The 23,312-nt window shown below is 39.8% G+C and overlaps 2 protein-coding genes across 2 annotated transcripts in view; both read right to left on the bottom strand.

Moving 5' to 3' along the window:
* The window catches only part of LOC145987919 (uncharacterized), a 341,487-nt gene that overhangs the window by 203,452 nt on the left and 114,723 nt on the right, over positions 1-23,312 (bottom strand). The window lies entirely within an intron of this gene.
* LOC145988120 (zinc finger MYM-type protein 1-like) lies at positions 6,338-7,273 on the bottom strand. Its single transcript, XM_083122951.1, has one exon. The coding sequence runs from the start codon at positions 7,271-7,273 to the stop codon at positions 6,338-6,340; it is 936 nt and encodes a 311-aa protein (XP_082979077.1).

Genomic DNA, 23,312 nt, shown 5'->3' on the forward strand with positions numbered 1-23,312 from the left:
TCTCCCATTCGTGCCACATGGCCTGCCCACCTAAGTCTTCTTGATTTAATTATTCTAATAATATCTGGACATGAGTACAAATTATGTAGTTCTAAATTATGTAACCTTCTCCACTCACCTGTCTCCTCATCCCTTTTAGGTCCAAATATTTTCCTAAGGATCTTATTTTCAAATACTCTCAATTTATGTTCCTCTTTCAATGTAAGGGACCAAGTTTCACACCCATATAATACTACAGGCAAAATTACTCTTTTGTCTATTTTAACTTTTAGTTTCTTAGATATTAAACGAGAAGACAAAAGTTTATGAAGAGAGAAGTAACATGCATTTCCTGAATTAAGCCTACTTTTTATTTCCTCTTTAATATAATTTTCATTTGTTAATATTACTCCTAAGTATTTGAATTTGGAAACTGGTTCAAACGAGTTGTTATCAATAATTAGATTTTGATTATTACCTAACACTTGGTTTTGGCCTGTAAGCATATATTTAGTTTTCTCTTTGCTAACTTCCAAACCTATCTCTTTAGCAGTTTTGAAAAATATTTTAGCATTATTCTTAATTGTATTCACATCATCCCCCAGTAAGTATACATCATCTGCATATGCTAACACAACATGAATGTGTTAGGACAGACTCCTAGATAGAAAGTTGTAAATAATTTTTTATAGCCTTTTACAATGACGTTGCATATATGGTACACTAATAAATATATCATAATAACCAGTGACGTGCACTGAGGAGTAGCTAGTCTAGCAGAGATAGATCAATCAATCTCACATTTCTAATTATTTTCAAATCACAATATTTATTGTCTTGTTAAAGCCACAGTTCATATGCAACTTTTTTTTTTTCATGTGCTTCTCGTCCCTCGGTGCGATCCACAGGCAAAGTTGGCCTAGCTCGCTTTTCCTCAGCCTCACCAGTTCGAGGTAGAAAGGGCTGACAGAAGGGAAAGGGAAGATTTCTGCCTCTACCTTCCTTGCCCCTTGACCCCTGCTGCAATGGTTGAAAGCCCATGCTTTCAGGTCCCAAGTCTATCTCCTATAGGACAGATAGGTCGATTCCTTTGTAAATCCTCTAAAGAACTCGGGGGGAAAATTTTCTGCAGTACTTATGTTCTCTGTATTTACACAACCTTTTACACGTTGTACAATATGTATGTATAATATCGGATGTAGTTTAGTTTTATTATTTATGAAATGGGAATGTGTTATGTGCAGACAATAATGTTATGCTTTCTTTCTTTCTTTTCTTTTTTTTTTCAATTATCGAATATATAATGATTAAATTACAAATATGTGCTCAGGCTCTCTCTCACTCTCGTTTTAGTAGTGTTTTATTTAAATATACTAATCTCTTGGCCTCTAACAGTCATAAATATGGATGTATTTATTTGGGCAAGAGAACGTGCGTTCATATTGTTATTGGTTTGGTTTATTTTACTTTGCTTTTATCCCAGATTTGGTTATTGCGAAAATGAGGATGAGTGATGATATGATGAAATTGATGAAGGGACCTCATATAAACAATCCAGGCCAGGATTCGAACCCATGATGAAAGCGCATTCTTTTTCCTATGTGTTGTACTCTGCAGTGAATAATGAAATAATTTGGAATGAAAAATGCATCTCAGAACTCAAAAAGCCAAATGAATATTATTGAAGAAACTACAAAAAAGTGTGTTTTGTTACCTGTTTTGTTTCTGTGCATAAAGTGGACTTAATACACCAAATCAACCAACCGTGGGGGAGTGGTTATCACAGTGTGCTACGACACCAAGAGTTCCAGGTTTGAACCCAGACCTGGGCATGGGTGTTCTTTGTGTTTGTACCTTCATTAATTTTATCGTATCATCTTCACAATTGACCAAATGTGACAAAAAGCGATGCTAAGTAACAAAAATGAAATCAAATTGATTGATTGCTTGATTTGGTTTATTTTACTTAGCTTTTCCGCCACTTTTGGCTTATCGCAAAGATGATAAGATAAAATTGATGAAGGGACACACACCATGGACAAGTCAAGATTCAAACCCAGGATCTCTGGCTTAGTAGTCAAATCAAATCCTTTTTTATTTTTGAATGGGGGTGGGGGTTACGTGTACTTTTTCTTTAGTACTCATTCATCATTTTGCAATGTTTACCTGTTATTGACATTCTTTTTTTTAGGAATACTGGACCCTAAAAGGGGGAGGGGTATGACCCACACCAACCCCCCTCTTGAGCATGCCACTGATTGCTACCCCAAATGTCGACGTCACTGATGATAACTCCAACAAATTAAACCAGAGGTGAATTCCTTGCAGCGTGGTTTCTAGCAGGATATGTGACGAACACATCACATGAAAAGCACAGTTTCAAATATGACAGTGTTGCCAGGAAAAAAATATAGAAAACATGACGTCATCAGAAAAAAATTCTACTATTTGTAATGTAATAATACCAGCACATGAACACTTATTGTACTGTTGTAAGTAAAATAATGAAGAATGGGACTTCTTTGATATTAATAACACAGACTTCAGAAAAATTTACCATTTTAAATCCAATTTTAAAAATATTTTTGGGGTGTTGCAGATCTGCAACGTCAGCGAAAAATGTGTTCAATTCATGATGATCATATTGTGGAAAACAAATGGAATGAAATGCTGATGGAGAATTCACCTGCTATTACATTTGTCATTAAGTGTACATAACCCATACAGCACAAACCTCCAAGGGATATCCATAACATATCCACAATGTCTATATCCATAGGATATGCACAATGGATTTTATGGATATCCAATGGGTATTCCCTGGATATCCAGAGGATCTCCTGTTCTGGATATTCATATGACATACAGTATTATGTCCATGTGTTATTCAATAATTGGTGTAACTGTTTTGATATCCCTAGAAAATATTCATTGATTAAAGTTGGTTTTGTTAGGACTCAAACTCTGTGATCCAGTATTAATTCGTAACTCACAAACACCTCACAAAGAAATTGCATTGTGAAGGCCATTGTCTGACCAAGTGGTTACCAATGAAAGCAAGGGCATGGAGTTACGAGTCTTTGTCTCATTCACCACACGAAGTTGCAGTGTGCTGCCCCTCGTAGTGAAGAATAAGCCCAAATTCTGTGCATACTCTGCTTATCATGGATACACATGTAAATACAAAGCATTTTTGGGTGTTTGGATTTGTGTGTGTGAGTGTGAGTGTGAGTGTGAGAGAGAGAGAGAGAGAGAGAGAGAGAGAGAGAGAGCAAGCTTATTATAAGCATATGTGTAAAAAATATCAGGATACTCTCCATATTAGGTTCAATTTTCGTCCAGAATCCTTGCACACAATGAAATAAAAACATCCACATAACGTCCTGCCCACATGAACCAAGTCGCACTGATATTCAAAACATGTCCAAAATTGATCCAAAACATATCCTTCCTGTTATCACTATTCCTCCACTTGTTAAGTTCAAGGCACATATTACTGTGCTCTGTAGTCTTATTTTTTTTATTTTTTTTTATTTTGACGTTTTATGATATAGTACAGTCAAATTAGGCACTTTTGGAGGCAAACCTGGACATTCAAAAAAGTGAAACGAAACTTGCTGGAGCATGTAGTACTACTTGTGGTGTATTTCTCACAAAAAGTCCCAAAGAATCCTGTTGTGGGTTTCAGAGATATGATGTCATCAATATGGCCACAGTCAGAACTTGTAGTGAAATCTTTAAACACATATAACTTCTCATGATCGAGATAAAAACCTTCTTTTTTGCACCAAATGAAAGAAAATTGATTAGGCAATTTAGTGAAAAAGTATATTACAATAAAACCTAGTTAATCCGGACCCCGATAAGCTGGACTTCGCTTAATCCGGAGAGGCAAAAGGAAAAAAAAAAGCAGAATGCAAGGTTCTAAATGTGGCTAGAAGTCAACAAGAGAACTTCCCAAATAAAAGGGAGTCAACCACTGATGAAATTCTGTTTCCCGCAGACTTTGTGCTGTACTGTATAGTGTACAAGGGTCGTTCAAGGTTGCCCGGGACTTTTATTTCTGCAGAGGAAATAGGTAGCAGAAGAAACACCAAACTATGTCAGTTTTTCAAAGTATTCTCCGTGCGCGCTGAGGCACCGTTGCCATCGTTCTGGCAGCTCCCGAATTCCTTTGGCGTAGAAAGAACTTAATTGTTGTCGTAGCCACTGGAGGAGATCGCTCCGCAGTGCTTCGTCTGTCGTGAATTTCTTCCCTCCCAGATGGTCTTGAAGGGGTGCAAACAAATGATAATCACTGGGGGGTAAATCCAGACTGTAGGGGGGATGGGGCAGAACTTCCCGGCGCATGTCGGCCAGAGTTGTTGTTGTCACATTGGCCGTGCGAGGGCGGGAATTGTCATGGAGAAGAATGACATTTCCAGACAACATCCCAGGTCTTTTCTTGCGAATGGACTTTCGTACAGCACCACTCAACAATGTGGAGTAATACTGGGCATTAATCGTGCTCCCTTTGTCCAGAAAATCCACATGGATAATGCCCTTCATGTCGCAGAAGACACTTGCCATGATCTTTCCAGCGGACGGCTGCATTTTGCTTTTCTTGGGGGGCGGGGAACCTTTATGCCGCCACTCCATGCTCCGTCTTTTGGTCTCTGGGGTTGAATTGTGCAACCATGTTTCATCACACGTGATGATGGATTGCAACAATTCATCACCTTCTGCTCGAAACCGATTCAGAAGCTGTTCACAGACCGTCCTGCGTGTCCACTTTTGATCGAATGTCAGCTGGTGGGGAACCCACCTTGCACAGATTTTGCGGAAGCGTAAGTGGTCGTGAATTATTGTCTCAACACTACCGACACCTCGGCAGCAATATCCCGCACTGTTACTCGCCAGTTCTCAAGAATCATTTGCTCAACACGTGCGATATTCACTGGTGTGACTGCAGTCGGGCGAATGTGTCCATGCGCTTCATTTGTCACCAGCTCCCATCCTTCGCGAAACTGCTCACACCATTCGTACACTCTTGTCCGCAACATCGTTTGTTCACCATACTGTGCTTGCAATCGTCTGAAAATCTCAGCTGGTTTCACTTTCTCCTTCACGAGAAATTTGATTACACACCGCTGCTCCACAGACACAGACACACTGCTTGCCGCCATGTTCGCTGCAACTGCTGCGCATGCGCGAAATACGTCATGCCGGGCGCTAGTTACTCGCAAAGGAATACATTACGTCACCCGTACGTTTCATCATGATCCGGCTATTCATCGATTTTTTACGTACAAAAATCCCGGTCAACCTTGAACGACCCTTGTATTTAGGCCTATGCCCTTTAAATACACCATAATAAACATGTTTTGTTGCTATAAACGGAGTTTTAATGCACTTTCTACTGTTCTTTTAGGTTATTTCAGTTAATCCGGACTTTCATTGAACCGGTCGACTTATCCCCCCATTAGTCCAGATTAATGGGGTTTTACTGTATATGTACTGGACACATTGTCTGATATATATGCAGCGGCGGCTCGTGACTTTTCAAAGATGCGTGTTACAACTGATGCTTTTTTTCATGTACTTATAATGACCGCGAACGTTAAGTGGTCGACTTTCGATCTCGCTATCGAAGTTCCGGGTTGGAATCTCGGCCCGGGTATGGGTATTATTTGTGAATGCCCCTTCATTAAATTCATCATATCATCTCTCATCCTAATCGTCACGATTAAACAAAATAGATAGAAAAGCATCGCAAAAGAGTACACACATACAAAGTGCAGAATTGACAGTGAAAAATGTTTTGTTTTACTCATCAACAAAGAAAATAAAATAAGAAAGCTTCCATGCATTTACTAACCTATCGCCTGAAGGTTAATTCCATTCTTCTGTTCTTCCTTGAGCAAAATTTTTCTATCACCTCAGCGTTGAAGTCACTCATATTTGTCACCAGCCTCTTCTCAATTGATAGCATAGCAAGAGCAGTCAAGCGGTCCTGGGCCATTGTATTTCTTGGAAAAGTCTTGATTCTTTTCAGGGAAGAGAAGCATTGTTCAGGTTCGGCAGTTGTCATCGGCGTTGTGGCTACAATTCTTAGTAAAATGGTAATTTGGGAAAATGTATTTTCCAAATTATTCTTTAGAATCACGTTCAAAAGAGGGATGGCTCCTTCTACAGAACGGAAGTCATCTCGTTCGTACAGTACGGAGAGTTCAGTATGCAACTTCCTTTTGTTAAGGACTGGATAACTTCGGACTGCTATGTCCAATTTGCGTTCTGGAAAGTCATTCGTGTATTCCGGGAATCTTGATGAGTTAAGCAATTGCGCAGAATCCAAATGATTTGAGAATTAAAATCTGTGTCAAGCTTCGGTGGTGATGCGATCGCACACTTCTTTTGCATCTGATGTCAGATCTGATTCACGACGCCGTCGCTTATTTGCTTGGGTGGTTTCCGATTCTCTAGGTAAGGAGTCTACATTATCTCGTACCTTTTGGATGGCGCTCTTGAAAGCAGCAGTGGCATTTTTTACTTTCACTGTGTCGGTCTGCCTTGCTTGCAATTGATTGTACAGTATATCGACATGCGGCATAATTCTGTGAAAGAACGAAAGCCAGAATACAAATTCGCGATCCTCCAGACTGTGACGCAGGCCTCGTGCTTCTCGAATGGTTGTGCATGATGCTGAATTTTCCAAGTCATGCAAACAGTTTGCAAGTTCTTCTTGATATTTGTACACAACATTTACCGTACGAGACTTAAAATTCCACCGTGTTCTTGAGCCAGAAGGAATATGACGTGCAACCTCGGTTTCCAATGACAAGAGTCGCTGAGGTGAGCATGAAAAGAACGTTGGAAATGCTGACAAGCTGCAAAAAAACACCCTAGCTGATTGATTTTGGGAAGCAGTTCGCTCCATTATTAAATTCAATTGGTGCGCATAACAGTGAATGTAATGAGCAAGTGGAAAGTGTTCTTTGATGCGAGATTGAACTCCATTTTTCTCTCCTCTCATCACTGAAGCTCCATCAAATGTTTGGGCAATTATTTTATCCGGTTGCTCACCAAATAAACTGTTCATTTCTTTCATGATGCAACGGGAAATTGCCTCTGCGTCCTGTCCGTCCGAATTAAGGAAGCTCCAGAATCTTTCGTGTACAACCCCCTTAAGTTCGTACCTGTATATGAGAACCAACTGCAACTGATCGGATACGTCTGTGGTTTCATCACACATCAATGCCACAAATTTTGCTTCCGACATTTCTTTTACAATTTTCTCCTGGCACACCTCAAGCATACAGTCTAATAATTCATTTTGGATGGTTTTCGAGGTGCCTTTAAATACAGTGCTGTTGTCGAGATGTTCTTTAACAGCGTTGTCTAAACTGCTGACAAAATCAACGAGCCCCAAAATGCGGAGGAATCTGTCGTGGCCACGCAGGGCCAACTCAAAATCTCCACAGAACTTGATGCAGTCTATGATTTTTGACAAGACGTAGCGATTTTTTTCAACTCGTTCATTATGCTTTTGAAGCGATTCTAGATAAGTGCTGCGTAACTGCGTTGCTGTGTTGACAGTTCCGAGAGAGACAAAATTTAACTCATTATTCATGTGCTTTTTGCTTTCACTGTACTTTCTCATATATTCACTTATATGTCCTAGATCTTTTACCCCTCCTTTAGACCACGAATCATTACTTCCAAAAAGTATGCAAGGAAAACAGAATAATGCATTTCGAATTTGACACCCACAAAGCCATGGTTCACTATCGTACAGTTTTCTATTAAATCGCCTTTTATATGTAGCATTCTTACCTCCCTTTGCATTTTGCGATAGATCCAAATCTGGCAATGGCCATCCTAGCGCTTTTATTTCCAACTTTTCTTCAAGTGTTCTTGAAGAGAAAGGTCGCTGCAACAAAGAAACCACCGAATTCATCATTATAACACACACTCACTTTCACTTCTAACAACAACAACAACAAAAAACTAATCCTTAACAACAATGACCACCACTTCACGCGCCACGCGATTTTAACACAATGAACCGCGCGGAAAATTTTTGGGTCTGGAAGCCGGGGAAAAAAACTGTACTCTGCAAGTTTGTTTCTGGACGATTGAAGTGCTACATAAGCATAAGGAAATATATTTCTAGCATTTAAAAACAGATAATTTAGATAAAATATAAAATTAAAATTTCCTAAACATAAATTACATAGCAGAATCCACTTTCGGAAGCAAAAAAGGCACGGACTATAGTTTCAGAGTTGCAATCTTTACAACTTACCACCGAAATAGATAAAAGGCTAAGGGGTAGTGTCAATTCGCGTTCCAACTTTTTGCAGGTGCTGCTAATGTATACGACATGTTACAAACATTGCATAAGTCTACACTTATAACGAGAGAACGTTTGAAAGTGACATTAATAAACGTTGTTCTGACAGAGGCAATAGGTTAATGTAGACTTTCTTCTTATCATGAGATGGCACACTTACCATGCTGAGTCTGCCTGTAGCACGCTAGCAGACGATTTTACTCGAGCCGAGACCCTATCCCCCGTACGAATCGAGGAGTGGGGGTGTACAGTATTCATGCGCGGAGGGATGAAAAAGGGGCGAAAACGTGCTGTTGAGATTCTAGCACGGTGAGGTATTCCTTCTAGCCCCAACAGCGTGAGGGAAATACGTGGCGCCGCTGTTAAATTTTGAGGCTCTTAACATGAGAACTTTCAATTCACTTTAGGGCTTCATTAAACTTCTTGCATCTGTGAGATTTGCTTTTTTCTTCTTTTCATTTTAACAAATTTAGCAACGTGCTATAGCACGGTAGCACGCATTAAGCAGCCGCTGCTGTATATATGTATATTAACAAAAATGGAGGAAATTTGATTTTTCCTTACCTGTTTTAACATTTTTTCGTAAATTATTTAATAATTATGAAGTACTATTGAACATTTTGACATTATAATTGTAGAGCATTTTAAGGACTTTACACCGGTACCTGGTTCTTTTCACTACAATTAATTATTTCACTTCTGATGGAGAACATGCCCTTTGGGGATAGCATACATCATCAAAATGGCGGCCATGACGAATATTTCCATTCCTGAACTGTTACTCCATTACAGTTATTTATCATTAATGCCATCTTAATTTCATGCAAATTTCAGTTTAAAAGTCTATTGTGAAAATGAGAAATTTAAAAGACCCACTTTATCTGGTGGTCAATTTGACCACCAAAATCTACAAGTAAGCATTTCACCCATACGATCAGGTTTGGAATCATTCACTGTGTTTTGGAGGTTCCAGAATTCAATGATGGCACCAAATTTAGTGCCAGACTGAGTCTATGAAATAATACTAGTTGTTTTTAACAACCCTATATATGATTTATTTATTTATTTATTTACTCAGAGTTTCAGATACAGTCTTATTTGGCCATTTTACACTGAAACAACATAAAGTAGAAACAAATAATAACAAAAGATAAAAAACAATAACAAGATGGGATAGATTTACATGTTCTTCGTCAGTAATATACAAAAGTTACGTTCTGGAAGGAATATATCTACATTCAGGGGAAGTTTGTTGTAGATTTCTGGGAGCCTGTAAAACAAGGAGCGTTGTAGAAGGGATAGCCTAGTGGTTGGGTTGTGGAAGAGTTGCAGGTTGCGCGTTAGCTTTTGGGGTACCCTAAGTGAGAATTCACTGATTAGGAGATCTGTTCTGATTTTGCCATTTATTATTTTGTATAAAAATTTCATGTCAGCTAGATCACGACGAAAGGATGGAGCGTGAATATTCAGAGCAGCCATGGTGTCTGATTTGGATACATGTCGAAAGGAAGGTATTCTATGGTGAACAATTGCAAGAAAGAAACTGAGAACAGAATCTATTCTGGTGAGATTGGTTTTTGAGGCCATTGCCCAAATTGGGGAACAGTATTCAAGGATGGGCGAGATGAAAGATTTAAAGAATAAAGCAAGAGATGATGGGTTTTGAATTTCGCTAAATCTGTATAGAAGACCGAGAAGGCGCATGGCTTTTTTAGTGGTAGCGATAATATGATAATTAAAAGTGAGTTTTTCATCCATGATAATACCTAGGTCCTTTTGGGTGGAAACGTTTTGGATTGGTTTGTTTTCAATAGTATAAGTAGACACCACTTTGTTCTTTTTTAGGGAATAAGTAAGGAAAGAGCATTTCTGAGGGTTTAGTTCTAAATTCCACTGACGACACCACTTAACAAGTTCTGTGAGAGCATTTTGAAGAATCATCATGTCATGATGCGATGAGATCTCCTTAAAGAGTTTACAATCATCCGCAAACAAAAGTATATTGATAGGGAGGGAGGACAGTTTTTCAGGGAGGTCATCCATGTACAGAAGGAATAGGAGCGGCCCTAAGACACTCCCCTGGGGAACTCCAGACAAAACGGGAAGAAAGTTAGAAGAGGTACCTGAAAGAACAACACGTTGTTCACGCTCATGGAGGTAGTCCTGGAGTAAAGAGAGAAATTTGCCATGGATGTTAAATCTGGATGATAATTTATGAAGGAGAAATTTATGATTAATTTTGTCAAAGGCTTTCGAAATGTCCAAATATATAGTGTCAAGTTGGGAGTTATTATCAATAGCTCTGGCAGCATGCGAAAGTAAGACGGAAAGATTTGTTAGGCAAGAGCTGCCTGGAAGAAAACATGTTGTGCTGTGTTGATATATGGTGACGTAAACTGAAGTAACCTGTTTTTGATGATTTTTTCACAAATAATTGATAGTGGCGATAGAAGCGAGATTGGTCTATAGGATTTTACACATTTTTTATCTCCAGTTTTGTGAATGGGCACAATGTTGGCCCGTTTGAAGTTTTTAGGAAACACACCCTGAGAGAAACATTTGTTGAGTAAGGCAGACAGAGGAAGAGCCAAGGAGTTGGCAGTTTTACGTAGGAATATTGTGGGGATTTCATCTGGACCTAGGGACCGGTGGAGGGGCAATGAAGCGAGAAGGTATTTTACTTCCTCGGGGGATGTTTTGATTGAAGATAGTGTGTGAGGACAGACAGCATTTAAGTGGGGGAGAGGGTCGGAAAGTGAGGGAGGTGAGAAGTTCTGATGAAAAAAAACATTAAAAAGTTCGGCTCTTTCTTCTCCTCTAGCAATATCAGTATTATGAACAATTTCTTTAGGTATAACTGGGCTTTGTTTTCTTGAATTTAGTAAAGTGAAGAATCTCTTAGGGTTTGTAGTACATTCGGTTGTTATGTTATTTATATGTTCACTATATTTTTTTCTGAGTAGGTATTTTGAATGACGTCTGATGTCACAATAGGTACCGTGAGTGTGAACATTAGGGTGCTGCTTCCATAGGTACCAAGCCTGTTTTTTATTTTTTAACACAAAGAGAACTTCTCTGTCGAACCAGACGGGGTATTTGGTAGATCTCGGTCTCGCAGTGGGCACGAAGTCCTTTATCGTGGCATGCAGAATTTCGACAAAGTTCTCAACGGCTTCGTTCACTTCCTCTTCCATCAGCAAAAACCAAGGGTAGACATTGAGCGCCCGCTGGATGGCATTCCATGGAGCTTTTCGCCATAGGTGGTGGGGGCGTTGGTTCTGCTTGACGGATTCCTTGTCTTTCTTCGTGGTAGGCAGGTGCATTGTGACGTCGAGTGAGTCATGGTCGGAGGTTAGAAGATTTTTTCCTGTAGTTACCTGCATATTAGGCAGGGTTGCCAGTACATAGTCAAGGTTACTGTCACCACGTGTTTTATGCAAGTTGAACTGGTTTAACCCTATTCCGTGAATGAACGTATCAATAAACCACTGATCATTTTGGCAGTTTATAGTTCCCGTATTTGGGCTTTCCCAATCGATGGACAGGTTGAAATCACCAAATAGCATAATATCACCACTTGTCATTGCTGCTAATACCGAATCCCTGCAGGCTTCTAGGATGGAAATAGGAGAGTTCTTATGTGGGCGATAATACGATCCAATTAGAAGTTTTTTGTTTTTTTGAAAATTGAGTTCTATCCAAATAATTTCACAGTCTTTGATTAGGTCTCTTCGTATTTTATAATTCCATTTAACATTAACGCAGATCATCACTCCTCCACCACGACGACTTGCACGGTCATTTCTAAATACATTGAAATGCTTTAAAAATGGTAATTCACTATCCATCACCGTGTCGTTTAGCCAAGTTTCGGTGAAAACTAAGCAGTCATATTGCAGTAGCTCGCTTAAGTGAATGTCACAGTCAGAAAGTTTGTTTTTTAAACTTTGCACGTTCTGGTAATACACGGAAAAAACAGTATCATTTCCTTGGGAGGGTCCCGGGTTGACATGGATGTCACCGCACAAGAGCACGAGGCACAAGAGGTGAAAGTAACCGAGAGTGGATCGCTTACCTCGCAGTCGTTGGTCCTCGGACGTCCGTAGTCCCATCATGGCTGCGGTCAGGCCAGAAGAAGTTCCAGCGGCCGGAAAAAGAAAGTTCCTATATCCTATTTTCCACGTCTCCAATAATGAGCCACTATTGACCATAGTTACATTAGAGTTCTGATTCACACGTACGTGGTATTGAAAAAAACAAATGAAGCACAACACCAGAGTGATTCAAAAGTCTGACATCATAGACCAACTCCATTATCAGAGCAGATACTGAAAATGGAAAGCCATTGGAAATATGCAATACCAGTCAAAGAGACATCCGGAATAGTTGACCACTGTCAGATTTTACACAACTCCAGGTGCCTACTTGGGGGGGGGGGGGGAGGGGGTAAGTGTTTATACACACACAATGCATTCACTTCAGTGCGTGCAGAGTAAAACACGCTGACATAGGGCCAATTCTGTGAACCAGGGAGGCTACAAACAAGCAGAAATGAAATTCCCTGACTTTTCCAGGTTTTCCAGGACAAAATTTACATTTTCCCCTGACAATTATAAACTAAACTAAATCGATGTTTTTTCAAATGGAAATAATAAAACTCATACAGATCCAGGTATGGATTTGTTAAGTACCAATATTATCTTCTATGAAATTGACTTAATTTCTCTATTCTCTATGATTTGAATTCAAACAGCAAAATAGTGAATTTGGAAAATTTTTACAATTCACAAGCTAGGGAAGGATTACGGAATTTTATCATACGCAGTAAGTTTAAAATTAAAATACTTGATTATTTTTAAAGTTACAACTAAATGAGATAAGAGTGAAGAGTGATTGATTAAGAAATAAAATTTGTAATTTATCAGTCTCCTTCTACATTCTCGGTATTATATGCTGATGTTTTCACTGAGGTTTGGAACCCTCTGCTAACAAGAACCATGAATGCGGACTCATTTTTTGATTCATAAAGCTACTTCTCTCTTCTCTGTAAATGAAACAACTTAACTCTTTCATATACGTGAAACAATTGAATTGTACAAAAGAAAGTGCCATATTTCCTTACATTATCAATGGGATTTCTGCTTCAGTACAGTATATCCAAGTGAAGTACTGTGAAACTGACAACATGCAGTTATACCATTAATGCTGACGAAAAGGGTATGTAGGTATTAGAAATTTAACGCAAGCAATTTATAGAATTTCATTGTATAGGTACCTGACTTAGCTATCCACACATTAAAACAGGAACACTCTAATAATAAAAGCTTCTGAAAGTTCATATACGAGGGGCATCCTGAAAAAAGGTCCAATGGTCCCTATACACAGCACTAGTGGTCGGAGAGCGACACACACACATGCAGGCAGGAAGAAGTGGCATGTAGCTGTAATCTGGTACAGTTGCAATGCAGCCGTTTTAGGACAGTTCTAGGTTATAGATTGCAGCTCTCTACAGTCTCCCATCGACTGCGATGTAGCCTACGTGTAGTAATCAGATTTTTTCAACCTCAGAATTTGGCACAGAGCCACCAGCAATCGTGTGAGGTGTGCGGACCGGACGTCGTGAGTTATACTATGGTCAGACGATGGTGCAGACAATTCACGGAAGGCCAATCGAATGTGCACAACCCCATACAGCTGAGTACATGTGGGCCCTTTTCATCACTTCAGGTGAGAGATCTTGGAGCACTCCCTGTACAGCCCTGGCCTTGCATGTACCGACTTTCATATCTTTGTTCAACTGAAGAGGTTTCTGGCAGGACAAGAATTTCACAGCTACACTGCGGTAGAGATAGTTCCAGTCTTTGCTGTCAGACACATATGCCATGAGCATACAAAATTTAGTGCCATGCTATGACAAATGCTAGAACAACAGTGGTGATTATGCCGAAAATTAGGTTAGATCTCACTGTTACTAATGCAATAAATTACTACAATATTCTTGTTTTATTTATGCCTAATCGGTAGGGACCTTGATTTTTTTTTTCTAAATTGGTGTATTTTTTATTTTTTTACTATTCCATGTTATATTCCTCGAAATTCACATTTTCATTTTAGCGCATTTTCTGGCAAATATCTGAAATTATACCTTCATGGTGTTTTTAAACTACTGTTTTAAATTGTAAGTCACATGGCCTACGCCTCTTCGTGAGAGTTTGATATCTTGGAAGTTATTTTGGGAAAGTTATGTTCATTACCCCCTTTTTAAGGTAAGGGTTTTATATAATGGAATTTTCCCTGTATATACTGAAGGGTGCATAATGACCATAAGGGGCGACACACACAAACAATTTAAATCAATCAATCTCACGTGACAGATACCGATATATTGGCATTATCTTATTTTGACTTGTTAGTGTTACGTTTCCCAAAATTTGTGTTTTTGTTTTAGAACATTTTTCTGCCAAATATACCAAAACTTAATACTCCAGTGTGCTTTTAAACTATTATTTTAAATTGTAAGTCACATGGTCTACGTATTTTCGTGACAGTTTGATATGTTGGAACAGATTTTTGAGGAAGTAAAAGTAAAGTGCTCCCCTGCACTTTGCCATGAATGTGTATAGGGGTGTGGAGTTAGGGCCCCACACTTTCTTGACCATGGCTGAAGATTTCCTGTTCCCGTGCAGAGTTCCATAACGATATCTTTAAAAAAATAATAAAAAGTCACTCAACTCAAAATTCCCTGACTTTTTTAACACCTCAAATTCCCTGATTTTTCCCGGTTTTCCAGGTCTGTCACCATCCTGGTGAACAGTATGTTTGCAATGGCTTGTTGATGAGCAGAACATGTCTACAGTTGTTTACACTGTTAAGGTGTGATGTTTTATTGTACAGAATAAAAACAAATCTCTGAAATGTAAACATAAGGGACTCGTTGTCTGGCCACTTCTGAAATCAACTGTCCAAGAGCACTTTTGATACAATGGAAGGTTATCCATACTTTCCAAGCTCCAATTTTACTTTACCACTGAATGTATAAAATGCTTCGAATCTTGTGATTGAATTACAGGGTGACAAGAAATAACCCGTACAAAGTTTGGCATATCCTGCCAAGAATGTAGTGTACCGTAGCCAAATAATTGTTGTGTTATTGGATTCTCCATAGTCTTTTGTAACTGTACCTGTTGTTTCAGCTTCATAACAATTACTTTCTTTGTGTTTCACAATGTCAACCAAACGCAGTGCAATTTTGTAACTATGGCGTCAAGGAAAGCGTCAATGTGAAATTGTTCGTTTGCTGGGTGTTCCAAAAATGACAGTCTCAGATGCAATTCGGTGATTCAAGGAGCTCGGCCATGAAGGCGACCGTCCCGGAAGAGGAAGAAAGCCTACCGTCAACACGTCACAGAACCGCAAGATCATCAAAAAGCAAGTTCAGCGAAATCCGAGGGTCTCCATGAGAAAAGTCACCCGTGAGATCGGGATCATCCGCGAATCGGTGCGGCAAATGGCGAAAAAGAACCTCAACCTCAAGACGTACAAGCTCCAAAAATTTCAGTTTCTCACGGACGAAAACAAGCGCCTGCGACTCAAAAGATGCTGCCCTCTGAAGCGCCGGGCCGCAGGTCAGCAATGGGAGCGCATTCTCTTCACAGACGAGAAGCTGTTCACCGTGGAGCAGGCGCACAACCACCAAAACAACAGGACCTGGTCTGCAGAGGTTCCTGGTACCTCAGCCATCGTGGAACACCGCCAAAATCCGCAGTCAGTCATGGTGTGGGGCAGAATTTGCGCAAGCGGCAAGACGGCCCTAGTTTTCGTGGATCAAGGGGTCAAAATTAACCAAGAAGTGTACCGCCGCGACATTCTCGAGAACGTCGTCCTTCCATGGGCCCAGCAGCACTTTGGCGATACGCAATGGACATTCCATCAAGACTTCGCTCCGGCCCACAAGGCGAAAATGACGCAAGCGTGGTTCAGAACCCAATTTCCGGACTTCATCGCATCGACGGAATGGCCACCCTACTCGCCGGATCTCAACCCAATGGACTACAGTGTCTGGTCGATTTTGGAGGCCAGGGTATGTGCTAAACGCCACCACAGTTCGGAGTCGCTGAAGCAATCGCTGTGTCGTGAGGGGAACCGATTGTCGCCCGAGGACCTGCGGCCCATCACCCAAAATTTCAAATCCTCTGTATCGCCGCCCAGGGAGGCCACTTCGAAACCGGCTGAACATCTTGTTCCTAAGGTCCCATGTCATTGTTCTTCAGTGTTGTTTTACTCAATTGTTTCGGTTTAATAAATTTATGATCACAAACATTAGTACTTGTTATTTCTTGTCACCCTGTAAATATCGGCAGATTGCTGCAGATCTCAGATGATAGTCGGTGTTTCCTGCTACAGAAATCAATCCAAAACTTCTAAATATTTTCTCCTTTTTGAAGAGACGTGTAAAGCCACGACAATGATATCTGTGTTCACGGCATAAGCTGATGTAGAGGTGGTGCACACTAAAACTGAAACACCTGGAACTCGGACACTAACCTTTATTAGTATGGTGTTGAGCTGCCTTTTGTTGGCCAGTACAGCAGCAACATGCCTGGGGAAGGACTGATAAAGGTCCTGCACAGTGTTGAGAGGGATTTGCAGCCAGTCCTGAAGCACACCGATGGTTTCACAATATGTTGTTGGTGGAGAGAAACGTCTCTGCACATGATCCTCTGGTGACTGGGTGGGCCATGGCAGATGTTCAACATCACGTTCATGCTCATCGACCACTCTGTGACAGCTTATGTTTGATAATAAAGAAAATTCAGTAAACTAAAGTCACAAAGAAGAAGGAGGGAAAAGGAAGCAACTGATTCTGTAGGCAGAGAGACTCAGGGTGGAACTGAATGTAAATGTTGAAGAGAAATTTGTCAATATTTAACAGGAACATTGCAGATTAAAAGGTCAGTGTCCACAATACTCTTGAAATTGGAGCTATAATGGCTTCTTGCACGGTGGTTTAGTCAGTAGGGCATCTGATTTCCATGTGGGAGACCCAGGTTTGATTCCTGGGGTGGGTGATCTGTCGGAATTTTTCCAGCCTTGTCCTGCATAAAGTGGCTCTGGGGTTCACCTAGCCTCATATCAATGGGTACCTGGAGGCAACCCTGTAGCTAAAGGTGGTCAGAGCATGGTGCTGATTACATTGCCAAGATCGAGTGTGTGTGTGGGGCCCTACCCCTACATTCCCTAAATGTGCCTTTATGGCATGGTGCTATATTAATGGGGAACTTTACCTTACCAATAATGGCTTCTCGGGAGAGACAGGGAAAACATTTTTCTGGAAAAAATTATCTGCATTTTGGACAAGTGGTTGGGTAGAATGGGGTATTCATATGAAACCATGTAAATTCGAGGTGTAATGCAAAATTTTGTTACAGAAACCTTTTTGAAACAATAAAAGTAAAGTTAAACATGAAAAATACAACTACTTACAAGACGAAGTATTTTTTGTTTATTTAAACATTAGTAAAGTGCTCCCCTGTGCTTTGCACCACACCATGAAGGCGTATAGTGGGGGTGGTGTTAGGGCCCGCCCCACACTTTCTTGATCTCGGCCAACCTGGGGATGATGTGATCAGCACCACACCCCTGGCCACCTTTACCCCCACGAGTTTCCTCCAGGTACCCACTCTATATGATGCTGGGTGGGTGCCGGAGCTGCTTGAACAGGTTGAAAAAGTCCCGGTTCTCCCCTGCCGGGGATCAAACCTGGGTCTCTCGCATGGTAGTCAGATGCCCTAACGACTGAGATACCGCGGCTTTTATTATTTATTTAAACATCTACACTAATAAATAATACTCAATTTAAACACTTAATAAACAATATAATATCACAGATTTGTCTGAAAATTAAGGCATAGGCCTAGAAGATAAAACATTTTTAAATATTGGTCAATGACGTTCAAAATGCAAACAACCTTCAAATCCCCATTTTAGCAGTGACGGCTGCTAGAAAATATGGCATCTCTTCACACAGATGTAAGATAACTTATGAAACAGTATGTCAAAATCTAACTTAAAATTAGTAGAATGAATGCTGTAATTAACACAATTGAATGTTCAAAGGTGGCTTCATAAGACCCAACACAGTATAGAGGTAAAATAAAAAGATTGCAAACTTTGCCTCAAGTTAAAAAATAAACACAAATTTCAAATTCATAAACATTTTGTGTAAAAAGTACTAAATAAGCACATATTTGGAATAAGTTTAATTTCAGTTGAAAATATTTGAACACTCTTTGGGAACCCTCCTAAAATCCAGTATGTATTGTGAACTTGTTCAGGATTTAGGAGCTACAAAGTCGAACAATGGTTAGACATTACTCTTTTGACTGCATCTCTGTGTAAATTGTTTAAAGTGGGACTAGACAAACCCAATTCCTTCTGACAAGTTGTTGCGATTTGCAGTTTGCACTCAAGAATAAAACAAGATTCTTCTCTTCAGATATTATTGAAATTTTAAGTGGCCTCTGGTTATATGTTGTCATATTTACATATGCGCTAAAATATTCATTACATTCATTCAGAACATTAATATATTTTTTGATGTGCAAATTTACTCCAGGAGTTTTGGTACGAATATTGCAATTTTAACTTTTGAAAGAAACAGTTAATGTTTTAGCAAAAACATTGGTGGGACAAAAATATGGATTTTTTTTTTTGCATCTTCCTAAAATATGAAGAAATAGAGATTGTATGAGATTTATGACCACCACATACTAGCAGTGCCCACTGACAAAATAGGGTAACTGGAACAGATTACTGTATCTTTTCTTGTGTGATCTTTTTATTTCTACTTCCCCTGCCATTACACGGACTGGTAGATACTGTAATAGTATCTCCAAGAACAGCAACCAACCTTGTTAGACCTCTTTTGGGGAGGGACAATTAGCTGTTTTATTTTAAGTTGCTTGTAAGAAATACGCCTGTATCCCTGTTGTTTCATTCAAGGTCAGTCGCTTGTAAGAAATACACCTGTATCGCTCTTGTTTCATTTTGACTACTGAAGCAAATAGGCAGTGGCATATATAAGTGAGGTTTGCAGTCATGTGTGGTTGAGTGACGTATGTGTCCACATCAAGAAAAGTAAGGTATAGAAGATTGCAAAATGATCTAATTTGTCATGAAGTGGTGGCCGCTGTGGCTCAGTCGGTAACGTGTCTGACTACCATGCTAAAGGTCCCGGGTTCGATCCCCGGCCGGTTCAAGTCCAGGAACTTTTCTAACGTTGGAAGCGGCCCCGGTGCCTACCCAGTGTCGAATAACATGGGTACCTGGGGGGTAAAGGTGGTCAGGGGCGTGATGCTGATCACATCACCCCCACTCACGACCGGATCAAGAAAGTGTGGGGCGTTACCCCCACACGCCTTCATGGCGTGGTGCTATGCACAGGGGAGCACTTTTTTTTTTTTACTTTTGTCATGAAGTGATAACAACTTCGAGTTGCAGGTCTTACATACGGATTCAGATGAATGCGAAGCATGTCTCTTGATTGATAGAATCTAAAAATTTGGGTGCATCAGCACTTAGGCTATTTTAGACCCATCACATGATATGGGTCCAGCCCCTTACCTTATCTAAAATATAACTAATATAACAACTGTAATGTCAGGGTCTAAAATATTCTGACCAATTAAAAGCTGAGGCTGCAAAGGGTACTCAGCACAAACAAGGACAAAAGACAAGACAACACATAAACAGCCCTACGAAGATTGTACTGACGGTAGGTCCACACGACACTCTCTCATTAGTCTGCAAAATGCACTTCAGGGTGTACATCCTTACACCCTGCATGTCTCTTGAAAACTAACCTTCAGAAATAAATGGAACATTTCAAACCGGAGCAAGAAATGTAGTGTAATTATAGATGAGACAGATTAATCGGTATTGGCCGATATAGTGTATCGGTTTATTGGTAAAATTAACGATTATTATACTGATCTGATAATTTTGAGTAAAATTCTTCCATTTTGTTATATTTTTTATGGATAATATCCATGCGTTACTTTTAAAAAAAGTAAATGTCTAAGTATGCAACTTGTTTTCTACTGCAGTCTCAAAATATTTCTTCCGAATGTTCAATATTATTGAATGTTGATGACTGCAAATTATTTCAAAATATTACCTCACTTCAAGACACATGTTATATCCAAGACAATCTCAAACACATTGAACGCTGGTGTCAGACTGGAACCTCAAATTAAATCCTGAAAAATCTGTCGTCACGAGGTTTACCCTAAAATCCAATAGCACCGCACCATCCTACAAATTATTCCGTTCGTACGACAGCACAAGGATCTTGGTGTCATTTTTTATAGCAAACTGACTTTCAACCATCACATAGACTACAAAACTTTGAAAATGATGACAACACTTGGACTAATCTGCAGATTTACAGACATAACACACGTTTCTGCCCTCAAAACCTACTTCACAATGTGGGTTGTTCCTATCCTTCAACATGGTTCCTGTATTTGGTCATTGGCATATGAAAGCAATATAAAGAAAACAGACAGAGTTGTAAGTTTTTTCGTCAGAATAGTCAAACACAGATGTCCAACCCTTGCAAACTTCTCCAAAAACGAAATTCTATCCACTCTACAAATTCACGACCTTTCTCTTCACCAAAAACTTGCAGACTTAACATTTCTTTTCAGAATCATGAATGGACAACTTTTCACCAGCGAATTCTTGCCACTTCTTAATATCAGAATCCCATGTCCCAACAGCAAATGCAACAACTTCTTTTACATTAAATCTTCAAGGCTATCTTTAGAAGAAAGATCACTTCTCTACAGGCTACAAACCATTTACAACCTATTAAAAGATGCTCCGGGCTTGCATTTATCAAAACAGACTTAAATAACGGCATGCATAAAGCAGCTGAAGAGTAAATAATATTCTCTTTGCCCTAGTTGTTATTGTTATATATATATATATATATATGTGTGTGTGTGTGTGTGTGTGTGTGTCCATCTTACTATTTTGTTTATTTCTTTTCTAGTTGATATCCTGATGTAAAATTGATTTTCCAAATAAATAAATTTATTAAGGTCGTCAATGATCCATTCAGGTTCTTCAAGGACCATTTGGAATTTTATATCGGATCAGTAGAATATCGGTTTCGGTAAATTTTATATCGGTGTTGGCCAAAATTTTATATTGGCACATCCCTAATTATATTTTTTTTACATTGCAATTTTTTCTTGAAGTATCAATTACAAGTGTGCAATTTTTTTCCATGGAAATGGAATGCACATGTAGGTAATGTTTTGAATCCATGTCCCAGTGCTCCTTACGTGGGGGCCAAATTAAGTTCAAATTTTGTAAATATACCGTGCGTTCATTTCGATCTGCAGCCGAGAGATCGGGAGAAGCGTGGCGGGCGGCGCTCACGGAGATGCCGACATTTGCGGCCTGTAATGCCCGCTTATTTTTATGACTAATGCAGACATTTATATAAATATTGCAAAACGAGCACTAACCTGTGTTATAACACGCAAAAGTTCTTCTGTAATTCATCACACAAATAAATACGCTTTAGAAACGATGTTAAGAGCCACAGATAATAAAACATTTTAATCATAGTTTTGACCAGTAACGTCCTGCTTAAGTTTATATCCTTGAAAGAGTTTTGTGTCGATGAGGATCGTTTGGAGGTTTCGAATGTGCAACACTGTATCAAGATTACGCTGCAGACGAAACCGTTCGTGAGCTTCCTTGCAATACGAAATCTCCAAGCTCGAGTTTTTGTTCCTTCATGACTAGATTAAGACAGAGCTGTGAATATAGTGGCGAGCAGATGTATACCAAGAGCGTGTTAATTTCGTACTGTGCGCAAGAGTGTTATTCTTGGTTACTTGTGTTATTGCAGTGTGTGTGTGTGTGTGTTGTGTCAGTGAGACGATTGGAATGCCAGCTCAAGTTTCACTTTAGAACAAAGAATTTTTATGTATGACACTTACGTGAAAACAGACTCGTGTCGGGAAGTGTGTAGGCAATTTGTACATAAATTCCCAAGCGTTTCACCTCCACATAGAGATACGGTTAGACATCTTGTTCTTAAATTACGATAAACTGGATCGTTAAATTTTAAAACACCTAAGCAAAAACGAGTGATTCTAACCGAAGCAAAACTCGATGAAATTGGTGCAGCGTTAGAATGTTCTCCAAACAAACCTCTACGCCGTGTTTCACAGGAGATGGGCGTGTCAAAATCATCAGCACATACAGCCACTAAGGTACAAAAATTAAAACTGTACTCTTATAACAAAGGTTAGTGCTCGTTTTGCAATATTTATATAAATGTCTGCATATGTCCATAAAAATAAGCGGGCATTACAGGCCGCAAATGTCGGCATCTCCATCAGCGCCGCCCGCCACGCTTCTCCCGATCTCTCGGCCGAAGATCGAAATGAACGCACGGTGTGTGTGTGTGTGTATATATATATATATATATATATAGTGAAAGAGGAGAGAGGAAACACTCACCGGACAAAGAAAAAAATTCAAATTTTTCGTGATGGTGTATCACATCTTCAGGAATAGAGAGACGTTGTATAACTAAGCGACTAGAGGAAGACTAAGCATGACCTGCAGTGTTGCCAGGTCCTGAAGAAAAAAAAAGGTTGACAGTACCACAAAAAAAAATGGTTCTTTCGCCTGGCTTGTCGAAAACTGTGAGTGGTGGGGGGGGGGGGGTTGGTTGTGAAAAGGTGGTGGTGAGGGTGAGGATAGGGGATGAGGGGCTTTACTGGGTGGCCTTGTTCAGGCCTGGAGGTATGGTTGCATTCATGGTCGATATGTAGGCCCTCTTCCATCTTCTATGTATTGAGGTGTTGGTGGATTGGGGCAAGGAGTGGACGATCGCTACCTGGAAGCAGTCATTAAAAGGAATATTGTGGTGATTGGTGTGAATGGCAACAGCAAAGTCCAGGTTTTGGGTAGAGGA

The sequence above is a fragment of the Lepisma saccharinum genome, chromosome 5 (assembly GCF_977018435.1).
Source record: "Lepisma saccharinum chromosome 5, izLepSacc3.1, whole genome shotgun sequence".
Lineage (NCBI taxonomy): Eukaryota > Metazoa > Arthropoda > Insecta > Zygentoma > Lepismatidae > Lepisma > Lepisma saccharinum.

Bases quoted from the DNA above. Each gene is read 5' to 3' on its own strand.
- LOC145988120 (XM_083122951.1), bottom strand. From the start codon at position 7,273: ATGCTTGAGGTGTGCCAGGAGAAAATTGTAAAAGAAATGTCGGAAGCA.